This window comes from Argopecten irradians, chromosome 10 (assembly GCF_041381155.1).
Source record: "Argopecten irradians isolate NY chromosome 10, Ai_NY, whole genome shotgun sequence".
Taxonomy (NCBI): Eukaryota; Metazoa; Mollusca; class Bivalvia; order Pectinida; family Pectinidae; genus Argopecten; species Argopecten irradians.
Window position 1 is genome coordinate 15,906,110 of NC_091143.1, and position 24,292 is coordinate 15,930,401.

The window sequence follows — 24,292 nt, forward strand, 5'->3', positions numbered from 1 at the left end:
TGAATAAGATAAATTTCGCGAGATATTAACTTGCGCAATTTTGGATGGATCTGCAAAATAGCGAAATTAAAACCCCGAGAATATTAGTAACTATACAGTACAAAATGCGTCACGTGAGATTCACGGACGATTTGATTGACAGCTGACTAACCAGTAATTTATGTGATTTATATGTCTTATCTGATCATAGAATAATATACATGTCTAAAAAAATTGCAATACGCTTTCATGCTCATTGAGATTATGCAAATTATGACTTTACTATCATTTATCAAATTAAAAGAGTTCGAAATATAATAGCCAAATATATAATATATATTCAAACTCTATTGATTTATTATAAATTTTGAAGGTGGGCCCCTGAGTCTGTTCAATTGACAAAAGATAAACAAATAGTACGGATATATAAAAATAAAAACCGTTTTGGTGTGATTTTGTTTTCCCTTCCTTTTGCATGCCATTCTGTAGTTTAGGTTATAAGAAAGATAACTCGTTATCAATTTCACAGATTTTCGCTTATCCTTACTTAACTTCGTGAAGTAAATAAGTAATATTCATATAATGGAACTAAAACATAATTCTATTTATAGAATAGGTGCTTATGTTTTATCTCGTTAATAAAATTATATTTAGATATTACCATTTATCGAATGAATTACGATTGAGGGATATCACTATGAGCCGTTTTTCGACCACTCAACGATAAGCAAAATATTTTGAGGAAAAATTTCTTGTTATATTGTGTACTAGTTAAACTTGTTCTATTTTCGCATTACAAATTTATTAATTTTGCGAAAAACCTTAATTTTACAACGATTTGGTAGCTTGAGACTGATGTTAATCACTTTATATCTTGACATAATCTGCTTACAATAATAATATTTTAGGGACACATATGTGACGGTGATAACTAGATCCAAAAATATAAACATTTAAGATAAGGTACCGTTCTGATGAAGACTTTTCTGTAACTACAAACCAGTTCTTTTCAAAGAAATCTTACACTGAGCAGTATATGTTTAATAATGATTTGTTTACGAGAGCCACATCATAAATATTCCAGATTTAGTCGCCTTATACGATAATGCAATGGGACAGCAGACACAATTCGAACATTTTCTTTGCTTTGTGCGTGTTGCTTGAGATTATTTTATAAACCGATCTTAAATACCTTAAAACATGTTGAAACAATGAAAGAAAAAGCAGAAGATACATAGCTGATACTTAAGCAAACATAGCTGATAGACTTAAGCAAACCATGATTTTAATATGAAATTGTTGAAAAATGAATGTTTTTTTATCTAGGTAGTCATGAGATCAAGATCCCAAATTTAGTCGCCTTTTACGCCTTTAAAATGTGATGTAGTGGAACAGTGGGCACAATTCTATCATTATTCATTCATTGTACGAGTTACGAAGGATTCTCACATAAAATTAAATTAAATGGAAAAACCAAGAACGTACTTAGTTCGTAGACGATATAATTAATTAAATTTAAGTGCATTTATATGACCCTAGTGTGCAGTCATGGTGGGAGATCAGATCATGTTAAGATCCACATCAAATGATAAACATCAACCCCAAGCTACCAAATCAAAGTTTTCAGCAAAATTAATTGAAGTTTTAAAGCTAAAATAGAACAAATACTTAGCTAGGTCACTGCGACCTACTTCTCCAATTTTTCATGTCATTTTTAACTGAAATATTACAAAACCCTGATTTTCAGGCAAAACATTTCTACTATTATATTTAATTAATTGTGACTAAAAAATGGAAACACCAATTTTTACCCTTTGACCATTGACCTATGAAATTACCACGAGCCTACAAAAATCGGATGTTCTGAATAACATACATTATGCAGCTGGTCCTAAAGTATCTTCTTGCAAATATTTTGCTTATCACTTAGTGGCCGTCAAACAGCCCAAAGTGATACCCGCTCTTTAAAAACTAAATATGGATGAACAAAGAACCTTAACCAATGTAACGACATCAGTGTTTTAGTATCATGAACAACCAAAATATAACAACTCGTTGAACAATTTCACAAGAGATCAAAATAATTAAAGTGGTATCGACCTAAACACCAAATTTAAAGTTTTAGCACAATCTACTGGCGTCCTTAGGGATGCAATACAACTCTAAAGAACTAGACACTCTGATATAGTAAAAACCAAAGTCTATTCTGTTCACTGGAATATGAAATCAATAGTAAGTAAACCGCAAACGACAAGTTTTCAAACGCATGCAAGATGATCCATTTGAGTCTTCGCAAATAAATCGACGTTAAAATCATTAAATAAACTGTGTTTACTTGGCTGTCTTCTTTGAATTTGATTATTATATCTTTAAAAAATCCATAAGTACATAAATATTTAAGCATTGAAGTCACTATTTTTAATGTCATTGGGGTATGAAAGAAATTTTGTTTGTAAACTGTGTGAATACGCATAGCGGATTCTCACAAAAGTTTGCGAACAAAATTTAATTCCTAACCCGATGAAATTAAAAAATAGTGACTTCATTGCTTATAATTAATTTTCCAGGCTACTATATAAAATGAAATACGTTTACACATACGATTCCATTCATTTTTTCCAAAAGGGATTTTTTTGTGCCAAACCAATACGCAACGTCAATGTTTCTATTGTGACGTCACGATAACGTCGGGTTTCCGCGCCATTCTTGGATTTTTTTTTCATCGTGGAATGAAAAAAAAATGAATAGGCAAATCAGAAAAGCCAGAAACAAAGAGAACATTAATTAAATACAACTGAAAGGGAAATTGGATTGGTTCAAACTACTGAAATCCATCGAGATCTTATTACCAATGAAACATTCGCAGACATTCAGGTCTACATGTGCACTATTATTTTGGAAGTTAAGTAGATGTACTAACAGGAAAGCGAGAGACTGCTGAAACCAATCCAGAATGATTTTAGTCAATCGTAAAAACAATATTTTTACCTGATTGGAAATTATACTTCTAAAGCGATATCACACTTTATCCAGAAAGGAGAAATTGTGAAAAATGTGAGTATTGAGTCACCATCTGATTCTGGTTTGTATTGAGCCTGTGACGTTCACCTGTAGGGACCTAGATAAGTATGTCGTCTCTATAAAGACATGACCTTATTCGCCAGTAGTGTCAGCATATATATTTATCATTATCTACATTAGAGAGTTTAAAATTGTATTATGTGAACACCTGGATATAGCAAAAGATATTTTCTTTTACATTTTGATATATTAAATACTTATTTGGACGTTTTGGCTCAGTTACTTGATTCAATAGTCTTTCGTGGTCATTTGATTTCGTAATATCTTTTCCAAAAACAAGTTCGCGGAGATAACTTTTCCCGGAATTAGATAAACTTGTACAGTGAAATTCGCGAAAATTAATCACAAAGGAAAGATTTCTAATCAAAAGTATTGATAGAAATTATGACGTCGTGTCAGATAAGTGTTGTGTACTCAGAATTACTATAAAAATGTTTTCGCGTGTTAATTATTTTCGTGGATTTCGTGGTGGGCGATTAAAAATCGTGAAGTTAAATCTCGGCGAACAAAAGTTATTGATGAAAACGCGAATGAAATGGCCGCGAAAATAAGATGGTTTACAGTACATAGATTATAAATTTTATGACAAATTTATCGATAAGAAAAAAGGCAAATGGAGGTAAGGATATCTTATCAGTGTATAGTACCAGGAAACATACAGTCTTCTCGCCTTATCCTACATACACAATCAGTAGACCAGGAAGAATGGGAAGGTCACATTTACTCAACAGAGCACTCCATCTACTGCCTTTTCTCGTAAGTTTTTTTATGAGATGCAACCGGTTTTAATACTTATTAGGAGTACACTCATTCAACCCCTTAATTTCGTAATGGACTGGTCTAGTTTTATTTAGAAGAACCTAAATATGTCTTCAGAGGTGAATGAGTTAATGCAATAGGATAAGAAATGTCATATAATTATGTGTGCAGCTTTGACTTTTTGGTAGAAAGTTCCTATTGCTCATCTATCAATACACAATTAGTAACATTTTGGGATAAAATGATTTTAAATGATCACAGTGACAAACGTTATCAGAACCGTATCAAGTTTATTATTTATTTTCTCTCCACAGATATATCAATTATGTTTTTTCCATACAGCAGGTAAGTTGTGTGTATAACGACAAGTATTTTTAGTGTAGTTACATTGTAAAAAGGTCCGATCGCATTTGGGTTTCTATAATGTACATGTATATGTCATGCAAGTGTATTTTTATTACTCGCCAATTTATTGAAGTATGGTAAACTCCTACATATAGTAGGTTTTTTCAAAAATATCTATCTGCTGTAGTGGCCATGTGATTAAATATGACTGATAACTTATCTGGTACACCCATCTCTCGATCAAATGAGTGAAATGACCTTCATAGGTTGATATACACACCAAAGTCAGGTGATATTTTCCGGTAACTTTCGCTTACCTTTAACACTAAAAATTTAACTTCCCAAATGACTATATCCTGTTAAAACGAACCACGTGATTTTTTTACCGTTGATGATAAGATTTCACATTACTGATATCAGTGATCCTCAAATTATCTTTTCCTGTTGATAGTAGTACATAAGCGATTGAAAAGTGCAACTGAATCCATGATTATTGTCGAATCATTTCATGCTATCAGCCGAGTTTTACTTGACCTACTAAGTACATTTGCTTTGTGGAACTTTAGGATGAATTCTGAATATCGCCTTATCTCTTCTATGATCTAAAAACAATCAATCCAGAGTTCCATTATTTAATGTATATCAATTTTTTATATAGTTTTTTTTGTTATGTTTTTAGTTCCTAAAAAATCTCACATATGAATTTTCGGTGATTATGATACGATAAGACAATAATGCTTATTACCGTACAGTCGGTTATTTCAACGGGTGAAATATTCTCGCGATATTTGATTTACGAAATATTGAGAAATTTTGAATCATTTTTATCCAGATAGCCAGTTTCGCGAACATTTCGTTTTAGTTCAAATCGCGAAAATTTTAACCCGTGAAAATAACCGACTATAAGGTATATTGTCCATAATTAGCACTGACCCAGGTGAGACTGGTAGGGAGTCTACACGGGAGGAAGTGGGATGGACGGGTAGAGGTCTACCATGACGGTGTCTGGGGCTCGATCTGCTCGGACGGGTTTGACACACGTGACGCCCAGGTAGTCTGTCGTATGATTGGGTCACCAGCCAGGTAAGGTATAACTGACCAGAAACAATAACTGATTGAGAATTGCATTATTTCATTCATAAATGTCTTTATTTTCCCTTCCTGATAATTATCCTAACAGTAACTTTATTGTTCTTCCAAATAGGAGTGTACGTGTAGAACATCACTATAGTGTGGGTACAGGCCGGATATGGATGGATAACCTACAATGTCAGGGGTCAGAGACTGACCTGGCCTCCTGCCGGTTTAACGGATGGGGAGTACACAACTGTCAGCACAGCCAGGATGTCGCTGTTAGCTGTGGTAAATAATTGTTTTTCTTTCATACCTAAGGTTGTAATACTGGCTGGTCTAGGGCAATATACTCATGTCGCCTGACGCTGTATTGCATGACTAGTTGACTACCCATGCAATAAAGCCTCGTGACGTCATGGTGTCAACAAAATCTCTATTTCCTCGGTAAAATTTAAACATTTTTTCACAAATATGGCTGGTTTTACTATAAAAGATGCAAACAACAGAATTTGTGTTGATAATATCACGTAATTTTTCAGGTATGGAAAATTGACTTCCAGTCGTGGATTTCTTCGAATTTTTTTTTCAAAATGGCGGTAAATTATAGTTGTAAAATTGCAATTTTTCGTTCTTCATTTTAGAAAAATTACCGCTGCGCGGCGTGTTTCCAAAAACATTCAAGCACGTAATGTTCAAATAATTCAAAACACACGAACTAGACTAAAAATGACCATTAAAGGGCCACTACCTTTTAAAAAAATGTCGCTTAAAAGATTAATTTGTAAATATGTCTTAGCAAGACAATTATTATTTTGAGTTACACAACAATGTGCCGATGGTGTGAATTCGGTATGTTTAGTTCGAGCAGGGTTGCATAATGGTATGACGACGACATTCACAATTATCATTTCGATATGCGGGGAACTTTAAATCGAAATATGACCGTTAAAGAGACAATTCACTCAGGTTAATTCTTTTACATAACCAAGAAGCAAACTATGGCATAAATGTATTGTTCTACATTTCTTATGAAATATATAACACAAAATATTGACAAATTCCACGTCAATGTTTAGTATTTTAATTGATACCGTTGTAATTACAAATCGTTGATCAATACGATTAAGCAGGTACAATATGTACGCATTACTCATACCCGAGCCAAAGTCACGAACGTTAAACAAATGAACTACATAACCACTAAGGAGGTGATGAAATGATTTTGAGGCAAGATAATTCACCTAATAAGGTAAACACACTACTGTCAGAGCGATTTGAGCAGTTCTAGACAAAAGTTGCATTACTCTACGAGCAAGGGAAAGGGTTCGGCATACAAGATGTTCGACCACAATGTGTAATGGCGGATAGCGAGCGAGTTTGAACATTTCACCACCATGGGCTTTTCTGGCATATCACAGTAAAACCGACTGATCTAATTTCCATTAGAATAGGGGTTTTTCCGATATTTGTACAAATTTTAATGTTCTCTTTGACTGAATTGTCCCTTTAAAGATATTGATACTTTAAAATCATCAAAATACATTGTAAAACTCATCTCAGTCATTCTAAACCACGCATTTGATTTGTAGAAGTTTTATCAGTGTTTAAATAGACACTTTGATGGAATTATATTCGTGTTATAATTTCTTCATTTTCCGTTGTTACAGACCTTCCAATTCGGTTATCACGGGGTGAATATATAGGACGACTTGAAGTATTCCATAACGGTAGATGGGGGACAGTCTGTGACGATTACTTTGGTACAGACGATGCTATCGTTGTGTGTCGGTCCCTAGGATACAATACATTGTGAGTCTAGTAGTGACTAATACAATGTCAAATGTTTTGAAAAATTAATGTAAAGATTAAGCAAAAGAGGATATGCTATATATATATTTCTTTCATACCTACGGGTGTAATACTGGCTAGTCTAGGGTAATACACTCATGTCGTCTGAGGCTGTATTGCATGGCTACCCATGCAATAAAGCCCCGTGACGTCACGGTGTCAACAAAATTTCTATTTCCTCGGTAAAATTTCAACATTTTTCCCCACAAACTTGACTGGTTTAACTATAAAAGATGCAAACAACGGAATTTTTGTTGAAAATATCATATAATAGTTCATTAAAAAACCAATGACTTTCAGTCGTGGATTTCTTCGAATTTATTTCAAAATGGCGGGGTATTACAAATCTATCAAAAAATATAAATAATTTCGCATACATTGTTCAATATCATTTGATATTTACGTCGTATTTGTGAACAGTCTAGTATTTTTTGTTTTCTCAATATACAATCAGGAATTGAATTCGAAGACACTAAAAGCAAGAAACATCCATTCTTTGAACTAATTGTTTCAGGATTCTTTACATGCATATTTTGAATGGTATTTTCTGTTTGTTTTACTTTAAGGCACCCAGTCGTACAAACTTCTGCTGGGTATGGCGAGGGATCCGGGAATATATGGATGGACGACGTAAAATGTAATGGTACTGAAAATGATATACAGGACTGTACATTTCCAGGATGGGGAAAACATAACTGTCAACATGGCGAAGATGTCGGAGTATCGTGTAGTAAGTATATGGGATTGAAGTCAATCGTAAATGATGCAACATACGTTGATATCAGCTGATTGACAAATGATATCAAATATTCTTTGTATTAGTTCACAAGAATCTGAGTGTACTCTGATTATAAACCGCTTTGAGGTTTATGATGAGAGTGCAATCAGATTTATGAATTATATCTCCGTAACATCAAAATTCATTAAAGTTATCCATAAAAAATACTTCGCTGCGAAAATAATTGTATTGAAGCAATCTCTCCCAGAGCGCATTGCGGTCCCCACAGTTTCACCTCTGTAAACGGCCCAGCGAAATTTCAACATTCTTGAAAAAACGTAATCTGGGAGAGATTGGTATTGAAGTAAGGCTATTGAAGTATGTAATATGACTAGTTTGTTCGGAACTACTTGTAATGGAATGACGTCAAAAGATGATATCCCGTGCTAACGTCATTTCAGCGGGAAGATTACAAAGAGTTACCTTCCATCACCAATGAAGATACTAAGTACCGCACAAACGTTATCGGTATCACATGGTACGTGAATGGGACTAATTGTAATGAAGTGTGCTGTCATATCGAAACAGGTTAAAGGTAGGTTTCGCCCAATGAAATATAAAGACTACGAAATTGAAATTTATCCTGTACATAGATATAATCTTCAGATTATTTTTAATGCATACAGCGAACAATATGTTTGGTCAGTTGCCTAGTTTGACCAGGAAAATAGAGCGAAATTAATCTTTACATAGAACATGACGTATGTTTTCCCAAAACGAGGCCACAACAACAAACGGAAGCGTGCAACAAAACGTCAGATAGCAGTGACAGTCTTGCCACGGCATGTTTAGTAAAAAAAAATAACAACAAGAAATCGAAATGCGATGGACTGTTTATACATATCATATAATCTAAAACACTTCATGTTACTTACATACGCTCGCTAGCTTAGTACATCAAATATATATCTAGTTTGTCTGCCGCTGTATGTGCGCTGGCATATGTGTTGAAATTTAACTTATCACGTGCAACACTAGTCCGAATGATTCTGACTATCTATCCGCTTTTTATATACTGACGTGGGCGGATGATAGTCAGAAGTCAGTGCTCTTTCAAAACGCCAAAAGTCAGCGACCTTCACCAGGGTCGCTAGTTTTTCAATGTTTTCTCTTTTCAGGTTTCATGTGATTTTTTGACAATTGCATAGTTCGATAGAAAAATGATTTTTACACTACCTTGACATGTTGAAAAAAGTAAATTATATCTCTCAGCGTGCAACTTGTGGTATTTCTTTGAGACTTCTCAAATTTCCCGGCTAGATCGTCCATATTGGTTGAAGTTATCACGTGATTAAAATCTCGCCGGAAGTCAAGGGAAGCCGTTGATTTTTAACCTTCATTTTCTGACGTCACTCAAATTCTCGCGAGATTGGTTTTGGGCAGCCATATACAAACAACGTGCTGAAAATGACGAAGTCCGAAGAAACTGGAGGAAATGCATTTGTTAACAGTCGTTTACACATATAATTGATATGGAAGGTAGTGTAAAAATAATTTTTCTATCGAACTATGCAATTATCAAAAAAATCACATGAAACCTGAAAAGAGAAAACATTGAAAAACTAGCGACCCTGGTGAGGGTCGCTGACTTTTGGCGTTTCGAAAGAGCACGGACTTCTGACTATCATCCGCCCCCGTCAGTATATAAAAAGCGGATAGATAGTCAGAATCATTCGGACTAGTGCAACACGAGTCCCAACAGAGTCCGGGCAAGTTACGTGGCTTCTGTTTCTTCTATTTCTACATGCCATCTCTGAATTTCATTCCCTAGATATATCCTAACGTGCTACCGATTCCATTATAATTTCCTCCTCTTTGTTGCCGATTCAGATAATTTTTTCCCCACACGCTTTGGTTCAGCCATTTGTTTACTTTTGGTGCGTAACAATGCACATGCGTGAATCTTCGACAACACAATCCATCGCAGCTTCATTTGCATACTATCCTGTCTGACTGACATATCGTAATAAATCAAGGATATCCTTCAATTTTGTATTCAAGACACATTTGTTCAATTTCATACGCATAAAGAAATTAAATTGAGGTATTTTTAATTTGTTTTTTCATCTTTTCTTCCGTTGAAAGGATTTTACAAAAAAATATTAATTTGGTTGGGCGAAACCTACCTTTAAAACAAATACCATGTAGTAATGATACAGTGGGATAGTTTAAATCAAACTATCATTTAATAATATTCGTACAATATATTACACCCATCTTCATTAACGCTATTGTGTTCTACAGATGCGAATGCTATAAGGTTGGTAAACGGTTCCAAAATGAACGGAGGACGCCTGGAAGTCTTCAGAGGTTCATGGGGAAGCGTGTGTGACGATAGTTTCGGCGATCCAGAAGCTACCGTTGCCTGCCGAATACTAGGACACCGAAACGTGTAATTTTAAGAAATAAGACTGGAACTATTAACCTGTTACACATTACAGCGTGTCTCGTGAAAAGTCCATAAAACAACTGAAAAAAATAAAGTTACGAATAATTAGAATATAAAATGATATTAAATGATTGAACAAATGATTACAATTGATTAACATTTTTTAAATTTTTTATGAATAAATATTTTACTATATTGATTTTGAAACGTTTTACGTGACATAGTCTTTGTGATAAAAAAAAATCCACATAGTTTACCCACGGAAATATCAACTACGTTTTTTTGTAGTATTGTTATAATGTTTCAAAAATCAGTTATATGGCATTACCTGATTTTCAATAGTTGACTTTCATAAAATATACCTAAGAAGACATGCATTTGAAGAAAGAATATGTTATTATATGTTGTACAGTCGTGTCGTTTTACTCTCCATGTGATATTGGTTTTTTTTTTTTTGTAACAGAATACTTTTTTAATTTTTATTAATTCAGAAGTAATGTTGACGTAAGCACGGCTAAATACGGTATAGGATCGGGACAGATATGGTTGGATGATTTGTCGTGTAGTGGAACTGAAACAGACATAGGAACTTGTCATTTTCGTGGCAATAGCTGGGGGTCTCATAACTGTCACCATAGTGAAGATGTATCCGTCGATTGCGGTAAGAATTTTACAAACTATGTCCATTCTCGATATTTCAGGAGTTACTATCACTGTTGTAATATCCTCTCCTGGACTATACAGTCTTCCTTGGGAGATAATATAGAGAGTGATACTCAACTTAAAAGTCATCTTTTGATGTCCATCAAAGGACCAATGTACCTGACTCACCTGTCTCATCTGTTGTCGAGCACAGAACCTTCAAATTTGCTTTGGCATAGTCCGCGTTTGTTTATAAGGACAATCATTGCCCCTGGAGTATGGGGGATGTCATATATTGTTAGTAAAGTCATTTTATGGAACATGACGTCAAATAGGTGTCACTATGTAGGATAGAATATTGTAAATCTTTTCATCCTATTTCCTATACTATTCTATAGTAAAATGAGTCCAATATTTCAGATGTTTGCGCTTGTGAAATGTTCACGTCATCATGAGGTCACAATTCATTAGTATTGGGCATTACTAGGCAACTCCAGCCGATGCGCACAAGGAATCCGGGATTCGAATAAATAAAGCACGCTTAATATGGAATTTAAAGGTTAGAAATAGCAGTGTGGTGCTCAATGATACATTTTGAACTAATTGATATGTTACTAAATACTTTAAAATTGGATAAGTAATCAGGAAATCGAATAAGTAATCAGAGAAATAAATAAGTAATCAGAGAATTAAATTAATAATCAGGAAATCGAATAAGAAATGGAATAAGGAACTAGGAATCAACTTCATGGAGGTCAATTAAAGTGGATCTAGACAAAATTATTTTACTCCACTGGTGCGGGTACGGTTGGAGTTCAAGTTGCAAGACGTAGCAACACCAATGAGAAGAGCGGATAAGACATATCCGTGCAGGTCACAACGGTATTAATAACTCGTCCACCTTTCATAAGAACCGGTGAATTTCCAACATCAACCCAAATATCGCGCTTGTTCTTCATTTTTTGCAGTGAAAATATCACTTTCGATATTTTCACTCGCTTTTGGCCAATCGGAATGTAGCATTGACAGTGAACATATCATTTTGATTGTTACATCATTATTTGGTAAAAAAAAAAGTTGTTTCATGAGGTGGAAACTTTCATAGTTTTCACTCGTGCTTCGCACACGTGAAAAATAAGTTTCAACCTAACTCGATGAAATATATCTGGTATTCATCCAGAAATAAGGAAAGCCCTCTCTATACCAACTTGCCCTTTAAAACTCGTCGCTGTTCGAACGAAACATTTACAGGTTAATTCAATATATTTACACTTGCTAGGCTTGTTCACTATACGCAAGTACTAGCCGATTTTGTTTACCATAACTGCATGGTAACTTTGAACTTGCGTATGAAAATGTTCTATGCAACGTAAAGGAGTTACTTTTTTTAAAGAAACACATGGCTTTGTTTACATTTTGACACAACATTACGTGTATATTGTTGTTTTTCATAGAATTTTGGGAAAATGTAAACAATACATATATGTTTTATATTTATATATGATACCAACATTTTTTTAAAATTAACAATTGTATAAAGAAACGGGAAAATATATCGACCGGGGCGACGTGCAGTGCTGTCAAATGTAAACATTACCTCTGTGTCTGTGTTCATCCTACGATCGCGTCTTTGGGGTGGACGGGCGTGAGACCCTCTGACAGAGGTCAGTAATAAACATATCCTCTTGTTTTTGTTCTTTGAGAATTTTATCATGTGTATTATTGACAGTTACGCGTTACCACAAATACATTGTACCCATCGAACACAAGTGAAAATGTTCCGTCTGTAGATGGCGATGGATCTAAGCGTAGATTATATAATCACATGGTTCCCAAGGATGTAATAATGTCAAGTCAGACGACAATCTCAAACACGTTGAGCTACTTGAACATCGGTGTTTTGACAACTTTGGCAAACTTCAGTGTGTAAGCGTGCGTCAGCTTCGCTTCGCTGCACAAAAAACAGTCACAGAGTTCACACATGTGGTCTAGTACAAATTCTTTATGTTATTACGCTATATATTAACTTTAAGCAAAATCTAATATGTATTTAAAGTTCTGATCTGATGAATTTCTCTGAAATTTACTTTGTTTGTCATGTTTATTTTACAATGAAATATTGAACTTTATTGTCGTCGCGGATGAATAATTCTACCTTACGTGAAGAGTCATCTTTCACTGTTCGATTGAGTAAGCTCTTCCCACTTTTGACCGACTTTTATTGAATAATTACGTCAAATTCAAATGAAGATTTTGTAGCATAAAATATAAATAAAAAAGTCGTATGAGTGTAAATATAGGGATTTGATTGCGCTTTTATGTTAACCATGCTTGTATGGAGCAATTCCTCTAAGAATATATTCAATATGGGGCGCTAACGCGCCCCCATAGAATATATTCTTAGAGGAATTGCTCCATACAAGTATGGTTAACATAAAAGCGCAATCCAATCCCTATTTGAAACTTAGTATGGAATGATATGGCATATACAATGTATATATAGAACCTCTTCGATACAGCTAGAGAAAATGAAAACAATGTTTGATTGGCTATAATGCGGATGAATGATGGTCTTTATTTGGATTATGCTTAAGTTCAATCCGTTAGTAAAGGGAAATAAAAAGTAACCGGGACTTAATAATCCAATCAGTAAACATTCAATCGTTTATAGGTTTTGGTGGGATTCGACTGACTGGTGGGCACTATCCATACGAGGGACGTCTTGAGATATATAATCTTCACGGATGGGGAACTATATGTGGCCGAGGATTCAGTATTCGTGATGCTAGTGTAATGTGCCGTAAACTTGGCTTTCCATCATCGTAAGTTTAAACCGTTGAATTCAGATTTTAAAGATGAAAAATTCATTAATTTTCATTAATTTTGGTAGAATATTATTATTCTTACAGGTACAGTAACATCTACAGTTTAGCATATGAAATTGAAATGGGACGAGTTATCCTCTCATTCCATGGTGAGGAGAACACTTTGTAGATTGCATCCTTGATACGATTTACGATTTCTGTTCACATCCAGATATCCACGCATATTTACCACTCAGAAGTATAGTCGTGGTACCGGCAGTATTTTCATGGCTGATGCTGATTGCTCCTTGACCGACTGTGATTTTTTTCAATGGAATACAACTACCAGTTGTACTCACGACGACGATATCGAGTTGTCATGTGGTATCAGCTTATGAATTCTCAAATCAATTTTTACCACATGCAAATAGATATACACATTTTTTTCTGTCAACAACTCATTCAGAATTCGTTTATTGGACAAAAAAACACCCCATTTTAAACATTACTATAAATGCCATTCATAAATAAAAAAACTTAAAGGCCCATTACCTTTCCGGAGCAAAATATAAAGGTTTCTTAAAAAACATTAATAACATCAGAAAATGCATACCGATGACCTAAAATAAGGTTACGACACCAAACATATGCAAGATTTCCTGCGTAATATATAAAAACAGTGGAGAGTCAATTCGCTGTTTTGCCGTCTGGCGCAGTGATAGTCAACTACTGCGCGGTATTTAGGACGACGGCGGGAAACATAATACGACCCGCGTTATGAAAATAAACATTTTATTTATTTTAATCAAATCGTTCAGAAGGTGATGATAAATGTAGTATTAACGGTAAGCTAATAATTTTTTAGACTCTACAAAAATATAGACCTTGTTTTACATTCCCATTTTAGAAATTAAAAGCCGTTTCGGAAAGGTAGTGGGCCTTTAACAAAATATAAAAGATATAAAATGAATATCATTATAGATATTTATACGAAATATATAATATCGACTGCAGCATAAAATTTAATATGTATGTGCATGTATTAAGAGGCATGACATGAAACTCACACGATGTGGTACATTGATCTATTTTCGTTTATTTCCATTTTTATTTTACCGACCAGTTCCTCATCCGATTCAACTCATTGGAGGAAAAGGACCATGGGAAGGAACAGTAAATCTCTATAGCAATCAGAAGTTGATTTCCGTTTGTGTTACAAGCTTCACTCAAGGCGATGCTAGCAATATCTGCAGTGCTCTTGGATATAAAAGGTGCTTATTTTTTTTACATATTTAATTTGCACTTCAATCCCACAATGTAACATTACCAAACCTTCAGAGCATGAACTGCTTTCCGCTTATGTTTACATTATTATTACTATGACGGCGCAATTATCGTTCTAGCGACCACAGAAGATGGCTGCTGTAATGGATTAACGATAATAAATTTTAATAGTGAATTCAAATATCGTAAATATAAGTATGAAATTACATTCGGTTGGCAATTGTGGGAGTATTAATACCAACTGGACAACGGCAAAGTCAACATAAAGCGGGTCATTAAATCATTTCCCGTTATAAAGTTATTCATACTTCTATAATTACCAACTGAATGTCATTCAATGTTGAAAAATATGTTTTTTAGAATTAGAAATGATTCTTGATTCCCAATCTTCAAAATTATGAGGTTCTTCAAAAATTGCAAACGGCAAAGAAACATTTTTAATCAAAAAAATTATAAACTAAATGAGTGTCTTGCAATGTCTTGTAGCGGCGGCATCCCAGGTCCATCCTTTGTAGATACAGATACCTTTGGTCAGTTAAGCGACATTGACTGTATCAAGGCAAACGGTGATGTGTCCTCTTGCTCTGTTATCACCAACAACAACAATGATTGCAAAACAGCTTTAATCAGCGTTAGGTGTTGTACGTCTTATAACCTCTTCAGTCCTTAAAATGGCATCTTAGATATACAATGTATAGTGTGTATGTGCTATCAGTAGTATCTCTGTAGATCTTCTCTTCAAATGGAGCGTAATTATATAGTTAGCATCACAAATATATATATTTATCATATTTCTGTTATTTTACCTGATTAATAGATAGGAAAATCCAATACGTATGCATTAATAGTTGAGTTTATTTTATGGGTTAAAGCAATACAATATTTTCATGAATTTAGAATCGGAAAGCAGATTTTTCCTTTCTTTGTGTATACAGTTTTTTTGGGGGGCCTCTTACATCTCCTTTATTTGATAATGCATTAACAGAGTAGACTCCAAATAATGCTTGATGTCTACTAACTTGTAGTTGTGGACCCACTCCCGGTACGTTTGGTGGATGGCGCACATCCAATGGAGGGCCGGGTCGAATTCCGCCACAATAACACGTGGTACTCTGTATGTGACCGCAAATGGACTGACCGAGACGCTACGGCCGTTTGTAACCTCCTGTCCACATACCCTATCAGCCGGTAAGGTGTTTTCTCGTGATTTTTTATTTATCTAAATAATGTTCATAATATACAATACAGGAATCTGGGATTTGCTTCGTGATTCAGAAATTTTCCTCAAAAATCAATCCATTCAGTAATCTTGCAGCAAACGTCAAAATATGTAAACCCGAATTATAACTGTCAGAAACATATGACAGAAAATAATAATAAAAAACCCCACCAAAAACGGCTGCTCTCAGCTGAAACACCAAACCAAAAAAATATTCTTAAGCCACTTAAACTGTCACTTGGAATGCATCATAAGATGCGTTAACCAAACACCAGTCCCAAACGTGATATCCACAAAAAACAATACGTTTTCCTGAAGATATTAGTGTATTTTCAGTATTTTGAAAAAATACTGTAAAATTCATTCTTCAAAAGTTAGTAATGAATGTCTAAAATACTGCAGTTGCTGGGCCTCTTTTTTCTATTGAGAAATATAGCTTTATTGTATTTATTCCAGGCAGGTAACAGGGAAAGCGCTAGGCCACAGTCTATTTGGTTATGGTAAAGGTCCATTGGTCAATGCACACTTCCCCTGTAACGCGGAAGGATATGATACCAGTGAATGCTTCAGCCGATGGCAATTCGAAGCCGATTGTGACCATAGGAACAATGCCGGTGTTTCATGTGAAAGTAAGTTACCGTATTTACCGTACGAGTCATTGCAGTAGTAAATGTACCTTTCATGATTAAGTGATTGATTATGAATGTTACATGTACATCACTCAACCCAAAACTAGAGACAATCGTTTTGAGGCGACTTGAGTTGAGGTTTTGATTCCAGTTTCATCTAGTGATATTCTGCATTCCATTTAGTTACTTCCCCGTTTTAGTTGAACAGAACTAACTTTGCTAACCACATATCTAATTTAGTGACGCGTGATTTGTTAAGTTGCTGGTAAATAACAAGATATGTTAAAAAATACGGGGACAATGCGCGTTTGGTTCACACCATACATTTCACCAAATAACAATGTCATTATTCTCACTTATGTTCATACCAGGTTTTACCACCATATTTGGCGTCGGATATGACCTTCCTATCTTGGCATGCAAATGGCAGTTGTAAATTATACAGTGTAGGTGGAAGAATGACACAAACATAAAAAGGGCATTTCAATAATATGAATGAAAATTTGTGTAAAAATTCGCGCTGAGAAAAAATGTCCAATCGCTATATTTGAGACAAAACACGCAGATTTGCGGTGAAAAGACTCAATATCACATGTTAAACAATTCGGGTTGAAAACTATGCTAGAACCGTGACTATAACCAGTGTGTAATAGACATATGTGGGATTAATTTCTTCTGAATAAAAACAAAACCCTGCATGCGTCATGTTTTAGTAACCATTTTCAATATAAATCAGAATCACAAATTTCACTGTGAATATGCACTCCAAAACATTGTCATTCTCAAGACTCAACTGTTATAATATATCTCATTCTGTTAGTCAAGGCTTAGATTCTGTATTTCCTTAATAGAGATTGCGTTAAATAATTATCTCAGTTCTTGTCAAATACAATGTAGTAGAAAATGCATTATTTCAAATGTCAGTTTTTCACGGAAGAAAATACTTTGAGTACATAATATTATGTTATAGTGAGACTGGACACTGTTTCACGAATGCGGGTGTATACTAACCAGTAAGGAGATTAGGAACGCCGGATATTCTTACTAGGTTGTATTTTATTTCAATGATTAATATATGTTCTGCTGTTTTATGTTTTAGCTAATGTACAGCTGACAGTTGAGAGCCATAAACCCGCTTCTGGTATAGTCCCCGAGGGAACCGTTCAGATGCAGTTCGAAAACAATACTTTCACTATATGTGACAATGGCTTCGACTTTTCTGACGCAAAGGCTGTGTGCACAAGTCTGGGATACTGGTACGAACTTGTTCCACATTAAGTGCATAAAAAATCCCGAATATTTACGTGATTAAATAACAAAATTGTCATTTTGAAGTGTGTTCAAAAATGGTGCAATTTTAACTTTTTCTTGCTGTGTAGTATTATTTATCATTATGATTAACTTTAAATAAACCGTGTTATGATGATATATCTATTACATAAAACATATAATCAGATTTATCCTTATAAATCATTTTACTTAAGTTGATTTCCAAATTTATTGTTGGATCTTTTTTTCTATGAAATCACAACGCTGTTATCTTGATCACTTAGAAGCCACGTTACAAACGACGACGCCATTTCTTCCATTTTGAGCTAATAAAGTAAATGAAAGTGTTCATTGCAAGCAAAATTGAATTATATTGACATTAATGATATATATTGGAAAGTTTTCCGGCTTATCTAAAAACATCTATCATATAAGTAATTACCACACCTTAATATTTTATCACCCCTTCTTATTTTTGTATTATTGATAGGAGCACATCCCCTACCACGTTTTACGACGCTTGGTTTGGCGAGGGGACAGGGACTGCCCTTAAAGTCGATCCCGTCTGCTCCGGTTACGAGTCAGATTTAGCATTTTGTGAGGTCAGAAACCTGTGGGCAACACAAACCTGTAGTCATAGTCACGACGTCGGAGTAAACTGCGCCCCAGCTGCTCTAGGTAAAACTCCCCGGCATGGAAGTGAAAAGGTTAGAGGTCACCTACCCGATCACGCGGGTTTTCTTCGGGCACTCTGGTTTCCTCTCAACTAAGACCCCCCGCGCACGGCCCATCGAGAGTGATTTGCAATTGTATGACTTGTTTCGCAATCGATGTAAAAATAAATATTTATGTATAGGTGAAAATATAAACAAGATAAAATTTACATATTTTAAGACTTATAATCTACACCACAGTGAGAAGTTTACATGTGAGTGCAATGTTGATTTGAGTTTTGTTGCGTAAAGGTGTTTGGCTATAGACGATTAACCTGCTTTATAGAGAGTCAGCGACTGTGTTGGAGAGGAAGTAAAGAGGGAACTAAAATGACAGCACTTTCATTGCATACAGCAGGGCGATATCTCATAAACCATGATCGAATCTTAAAATATGATACATGTATTTCAATACTTTGCATTCAATCTCCTTTCTATGCTTTTAAGCTTACATTTACTACCATAACGGCTTGTGGCATATCAAGTTATTGAACTCGTTTGATAAATTCCATATCACATAGCCACTCATGTAAGATCCTCTATATATAACCCAAACCAAAAATCACCATAAAATACAACATATGATAGGTAGTTAACATACCACTAAATACAGCGAATCCTCTGTTTGTACAGGACGGTACAAAGTACGTCTTACTGAGGGTGCAAATCCCGGGAATGGGCGATTGGAGGTGTTCCAGAACGGACACTGGGGAACATTCTGCTGGGAACATTGGGGCCATGGAAATGAAGCACCCGTTTGTAGAACTCTGGGGTACAGGTAGGTCACAGGGTAATAGGCAATAGGAATTGGAAAGCTTATATGTGTGTGTGTGTGTAATAGGATTAAAATCCATTTATTTATTTATTCTTGTAAAGTATTGAAACAAGTAATAGTAATTTCTTGTGTAGTTTGTCAGTGGAATCATTTCGCGTTCATGTTATTTAGCTTATTTCGATTTTAGTCATTAACTTTCCGTAAAACGTTCGGCAACATAGTTCCTATCCTCGATACTCCAGGGATTCCGATCACTTACGATCACAAGTGATCGAAAGCCCCGGAGTATCGAGGATGCATAGTTCCAAACATACACAAAATGTTACGTGTGGGGGAAACTTTTGCGATACAAAGAAATTCGCGAAATTAGCGTTAACACTAGAATTACGACGGTACCTTTCTTAATATCCCTCATTGTAGTCCTTATAATGACTGTTTTTCCATTTGACATAGAAGTATAGGTTTTCATTTGTTTTATCGAATTTATGTAAATATCTTACATGAGTATTTATTTCCACGTTAGCACGAACACCCCGAGGTCATATGAAATAAAACGAAATCAAACTTCAATGACGGTCGGTAGACTACGTTGCCATGGTTACGAGAGTGATATCGGAATGTGTGAGGCAGATCTGGATAAGACAGGCTGTGGTGACAGTGCTGTAGGAGTTGACTGTTCAGGTACGTTTGTAAGTTCCAAGCATACAGAAATTGCATATTTAGACTTACCTACTCAATCCTTTTCATTATACCGTATATATAAGACGACTTTCTTACGGTAACCCCTGCCGTAGCGGTCCAAGGTGGAGAAAGAGAAGGGACTAACTATTTAGTTAACAACAAGCAACCAATCATTTCTAAAGGTTCCTGTTATTGTGCTGATTTCCCGAAATAATTTCAAGGGTATGCAGGTGTTTTAGTTCTGTTTGCATGCTTCTGTTCCAAGTGCCCTTAAGTATTTCTCCTCTTTCCAGATTTTGTCCACTTCACAAATATTTCTCCTAAATGTTTTCTTCCGCCATTTTCAGTACACATTCGTCATGTTCAGAATTTTGACAAATTATTACGATTTCAGATGGGATTAGTGTCAAACTGGTCGAAGGCAGCTCAGAAGTTAGTGGTAGGATAGAAATCTTAAACGGAGAATTGACTGGGGCTCTATCCGTCCAAGGGACGATATTTGGACATAATGAAGCCATTGTTGTCTGCAGAACAATGGGATTTAGGTATGAAACGTGTCACCAAGGTAACGTAATCTGATGACTTGCATTTGGTTGTATTTTCTAATTTTAATGTAACATCGATATGTTGAACATAAGTATAATTTTTGGAATTTACGATAAAGTTTGACATTTTCCAGACTCGTGTCTATTGAAATATGTCAAATAATGGAATCGATTGGCAACGTGTCAGGACCGCTCGGAAAATATATAGGACACACTAATCATGATAAGGTTCTTATAAGTGTCAAATTGAAGATATTTCCCCTTCAAACTCCATATATATGTTCCCATTGGTTGCTAAATAAGCACATTGCATTCTGAGACTCATTCAAAAATATCATAACCAAACAACTTATTAAATTCAAACATACCCACACTATTTATTTGATTGTTTTTGACAGTAACACCAGGCCACAGATTCTCCATGACGACCGTGGTGTCCCTGGAGGTTACAGGGTTATGCTGGGACAGCTTAGATGTGGCGGGTGGGAGAACCACATCAAGCAGTGTGCGTCCACAGAGGATAAAGGCATATCTCCTGATGTTGCCTTCGTCAGTTGCTTCAGTGAGTATCATATTATCCCGGTTTGATGTAAACAATTAATTATACACAATTAATTCATTGTCATCTTTTTTAATTTCAATACTTTACATAAAGTAACCACTTCAGATATTGAAAGTATCTAAACATCTGTTCTTCATATAGTATGTCCAAATGCGCATTTATACTAATATTGAGTTTTGCCAATTAGTTTATACATTACATAAGGTTTTAATAGGCTAAAATCTACAGCAAGATGGGTTTTTTTCATAAATTAGTGGAACATCTTACAGCATTCCTTAGACCATTAGATTCCTTGGTTTTGTTACTAAATATGGCACCATGTGTTAGTAAAAAAAAACAAAAAAAAAAATAAAAAAAAACAACACTGTACCATAATACATGTAACTTTGAATTAGAAGTATTCTGTGCAGGTATACTGTATCCCGTAGTAACAGTAAATCTCAACTATACCTAAAGTTCTAACAATAGATGGCATCACAGCCATGTTTTACTAAATACTTAAAATCACGGAAACAAATCATCAATATTTACGGTCTTGGTGGTTTTAAATTTTGAAAACCAGACGATGGATGTAAATTCTAACGTGTTTTTTGTATGTTTATTTGTCGCTGTTTTTGTTAGTTTGTTTTTGCCTTGTTTATCATCAGACTGCACGTTTGAATCGGTGGAGATTTCCGGGGAGATTTCCAGTTTAGGTTATCCTGGGAATTACACAGACAACACGGACTGTATGTACATGATTAGACCACGGGATAGAGCGTCTTTATACAAGTTAGAAATAAAGGATCTAGAGATGGCCGACTCTGGGGATTCAGTTGAGGTAAACATTGTAATTATTTGGGGTTTTATCCGTATTCTTTTGCAATGATTTACCTAGATTATGGACGATTTGAGAATTATTGTGGCTATGGTAACTCCCATGATAAAATGATTTTAATCTATAGTATACTTTTTCTATGAACTATTTCACATTTATCTACCTGAAATTAGCACCAGTGCAAATCATATTTTTTCATTTTGTACGCGCCTTTGTTATTATATAAATAGATTTTTTTTGTAAATATATTTTCGTTCATTTTAAAAGAAATATGACAAAACATATACAATGCAGTTATCATCAGTCATGAAATTGCTTCATTTCGGTACTATGTACAACAGATTAGAGAGAGTCCAAACGGACAAGTTCTAGGAAATTTCTCTTCGTCGGGTAATTTTCCTATTTTGGCGGGAAGAGAATTTTGGGTACGATTCATGACGAATTCGCAAGGCAACTCTTCAGGATTCCGGATGACATGGAGTGGTAAATATTCGCAACAGTATTTTATATACAGTATATCATTGTTGTTAGGAAAAATAGTGCATGAGTAACAATTACGGAGCTTTTATTTGCTTAAAACAAGTATCTTAACACGCTGTTTCTGTTTGATACCATCTAAAAATTTACAAAAATAAATTATTTAATTTCTCTTCAAATCAGTGTTCAAATCATCAACAAATATATGAAAAATACCGCTTTCCCGACATATTACCGGCTTTGTTTTAATGTCTAGTTTTACCATTAAAGTTTTCATTACAGGCCATATTACAAAAAAAAATGAGTTGTTTTTCATCTTCAGTATAATGAATGTAAAATATTCTCTGAATTCATGCATGATTAGTCATTTCGTTGTCATAGTTTTATTTTCCACTAAGAGTCGAAACATAAATCAATTATTATAATAATTTAACATATCATACTGCCTTCAGAACTGACGTATGACGATATCGTGACGTCATCCTGTGTTGGCAATAACTGGAATATACACGTGAACATGACACTTGCCTTGCTGCTTCGTCCTGACGTCATAGTATCCGGTATAACATTGGCTGGGGCTAAAACATGCAGTGGACACGTTGTCGGGGATGAATTAGTATTCTCCAAGTCTTTTAATGGTTGCAGTTCCGCTAATGTAAGAACCTTTTTTTAATATTATACAGTGCACATATATATCCTATACTAATTGTTATCGACACCGCGAGAGGAGATATTTTACCATGAAGGCCTACAGTTTATCCCTGTAACTTTGACTCATAATTCGAAGACCATGTTAAATTAACTCCAAGAACCTGTTAAATTCACTCAACTCCAGGAACCTGTTAAATTAACTCTAAGAACCTGTTAAATTAAGTTGAAGATCCTGTTTAATCTGTTAAACTCCAAGAACCTGTTAGAATTCAAAAACTGTTAAAGTAACTCCAAGAACCTGTTAAATTAACTCCAGAAACCTGTTAAATTAACTCCAAGAACTGTTAAATTAACTCCAAGATAACCTGTTTAATTAACTCCAAGAACTGTTAAATTAAGTTTGAAGATCCTGATTCGAAGACCGTAATATCATTGTTCGAAGATCCTGATTTATTTTTCATTTCATAAGAAACTTTGAGTACATTCACACTTTTACCTAATTCCCGACTGTCACTTAAGAACTGTTAAATTAACGGAAGATCCTGTTTACGTAATTCAAACACCCTATTAAATTAATTCCCAAGACCCTGTTACATTCAGTGTTTTGTAACGGATTCAGTATTTTTTTCAGGACATAGATACCAGTTTACATTGGAAATGTATTCGATATGATTCTGTGATAACATTTCAAAGTTTCTCTCTTTGCAGATGGACCAAGGTTCTAACTTATTCCTTACCACAGATTTATCTGCAAAAACGTTCGTTTCTCAACACTGTTAAACGAGTACCAAGGAATTAAAGTTTACAAAAACAAACATCATCGATCCTTGTTGTTCTGTTTAGCATCATAACCAGTAGCTAATCATTAAAGAGAACATAACAATTACAATGACTGAAGCGTACAAGTAATCAGCACGTCTCTGTTCTAGTTCAACCATTGGTGATCATTCATGTTGTCGGGCATATCACCA

The 24,292-nt window shown here is 34.8% G+C and overlaps 1 protein-coding gene across 1 annotated transcript; it reads left to right on the plus strand.

Annotated features, from left to right (window-relative positions):
* The first annotated feature begins 3,713 nt into the window (after positions 1-3,713).
* LOC138333235 (scavenger receptor cysteine-rich type 1 protein M130-like) lies at positions 3,714-24,136 on the plus strand. Its single transcript, XM_069281479.1, has 24 exons — positions 3,714-3,816; positions 4,134-4,164; positions 5,091-5,247; positions 5,369-5,526; positions 6,906-7,047; positions 7,653-7,816; positions 10,109-10,256; positions 10,745-10,914; positions 13,567-13,717; positions 13,932-14,083; positions 14,823-14,970; positions 15,470-15,624; positions 16,009-16,171; positions 16,659-16,831; positions 17,931-18,087; positions 18,591-18,778; positions 19,447-19,591; positions 20,112-20,269; positions 20,664-20,814; positions 21,213-21,376; positions 22,024-22,196; positions 22,535-22,676; positions 23,123-23,325; positions 24,030-24,136. The coding sequence occupies exons 1-24, from the start codon at positions 3,766-3,768 to the stop codon at positions 24,099-24,101; spliced, it is 3,516 nt and encodes a 1,171-aa protein (XP_069137580.1). The 5' UTR covers positions 3,714-3,765; the 3' UTR covers positions 24,102-24,136.
* The last annotated feature ends 156 nt before the right edge of the window (positions 24,137-24,292 follow it).

Coding starts and splice junctions, on each gene's coding strand:
- LOC138333235 (XM_069281479.1), top strand. CDS start 3,766: ATGGGAAGGTCACATTTACTCAACAGAGCACTCCATCTACTGCCTTTT. Junction 3,817..4,133: donor TCCATCTACTGCCTTTTCTC/GTAAGTTTTTTT, acceptor TTCTCTCCACAG/ATATATCAATTATGTTTTTT. Junction 7,048..7,652: donor TCCCTAGGATACAATACATT/GTGAGTCTAGTA, acceptor TTTTACTTTAAG/GCACCCAGTCGTACAAACTT.